Here is a 388-nt window from a genome sequence, read left to right as displayed (position 1 = left end):
CACCAAGGCCCAGGCGGCTTCACAAACATGCTTCCGGGTTGTGGATAGCGATCTTGACATCCTTCGTTGGCGCACTGCACTTGTCACTTTACTTGTTGTGCAACACCTAGTGACGACGGGATCTGCTTCAGCAAACGAACCCCGAACCTCACTGGCTATTCGGTAGCTGCCTGTGACGGCATCATGGCAATTAATTCCTTGCGATACATTCTCAGAGGTGATCATTCACACACTGTCGAGCGCTTACACCCTCGGCCAAGTCCTTGTCAATTGCAGATGCGAGGTGTGTGCGTGAGACAGGATAGGCAAGGATGGATAATCAGCATTTCTAGAAGCTCAAGCAGTGGTAACCAACGTTTGATGACAACTACCACACAGTACTAATCTT

General features: G+C 50.0%; 1 protein-coding gene across 2 annotated transcripts in view; it reads right to left on the bottom strand.

Moving 5' to 3' along the window:
- The window catches only part of LOC119585002 (L-2-hydroxyglutarate dehydrogenase, mitochondrial-like), a 90,150-nt gene extending 89,998 nt beyond the window's left edge, over positions 1–152 (bottom strand). The window contains exon 1 of one of the 2 annotated variants that reach the window (XM_037933611.1): positions 4–152. In XM_037933611.1, coding sequence (XP_037789539.1) covers positions 4–29 — 26 coding nt within the window. In that variant the 5' untranslated portion in view covers positions 30–152. The remainder of the gene's footprint in view (positions 1–3) is intronic. The other variant, XM_037933614.1, reaches the window with a different exon arrangement.
- Positions 153–388: the final 236 nt, after the last annotated feature.

This window comes from Penaeus monodon, chromosome 19 (genome assembly GCF_015228065.2).
Source record: "Penaeus monodon isolate SGIC_2016 chromosome 19, NSTDA_Pmon_1, whole genome shotgun sequence".
Taxonomy (NCBI): Eukaryota; Metazoa; Arthropoda; class Malacostraca; order Decapoda; family Penaeidae; genus Penaeus; species Penaeus monodon.
This window is presented reverse-complemented; position numbering and strand designations above follow the sequence as displayed.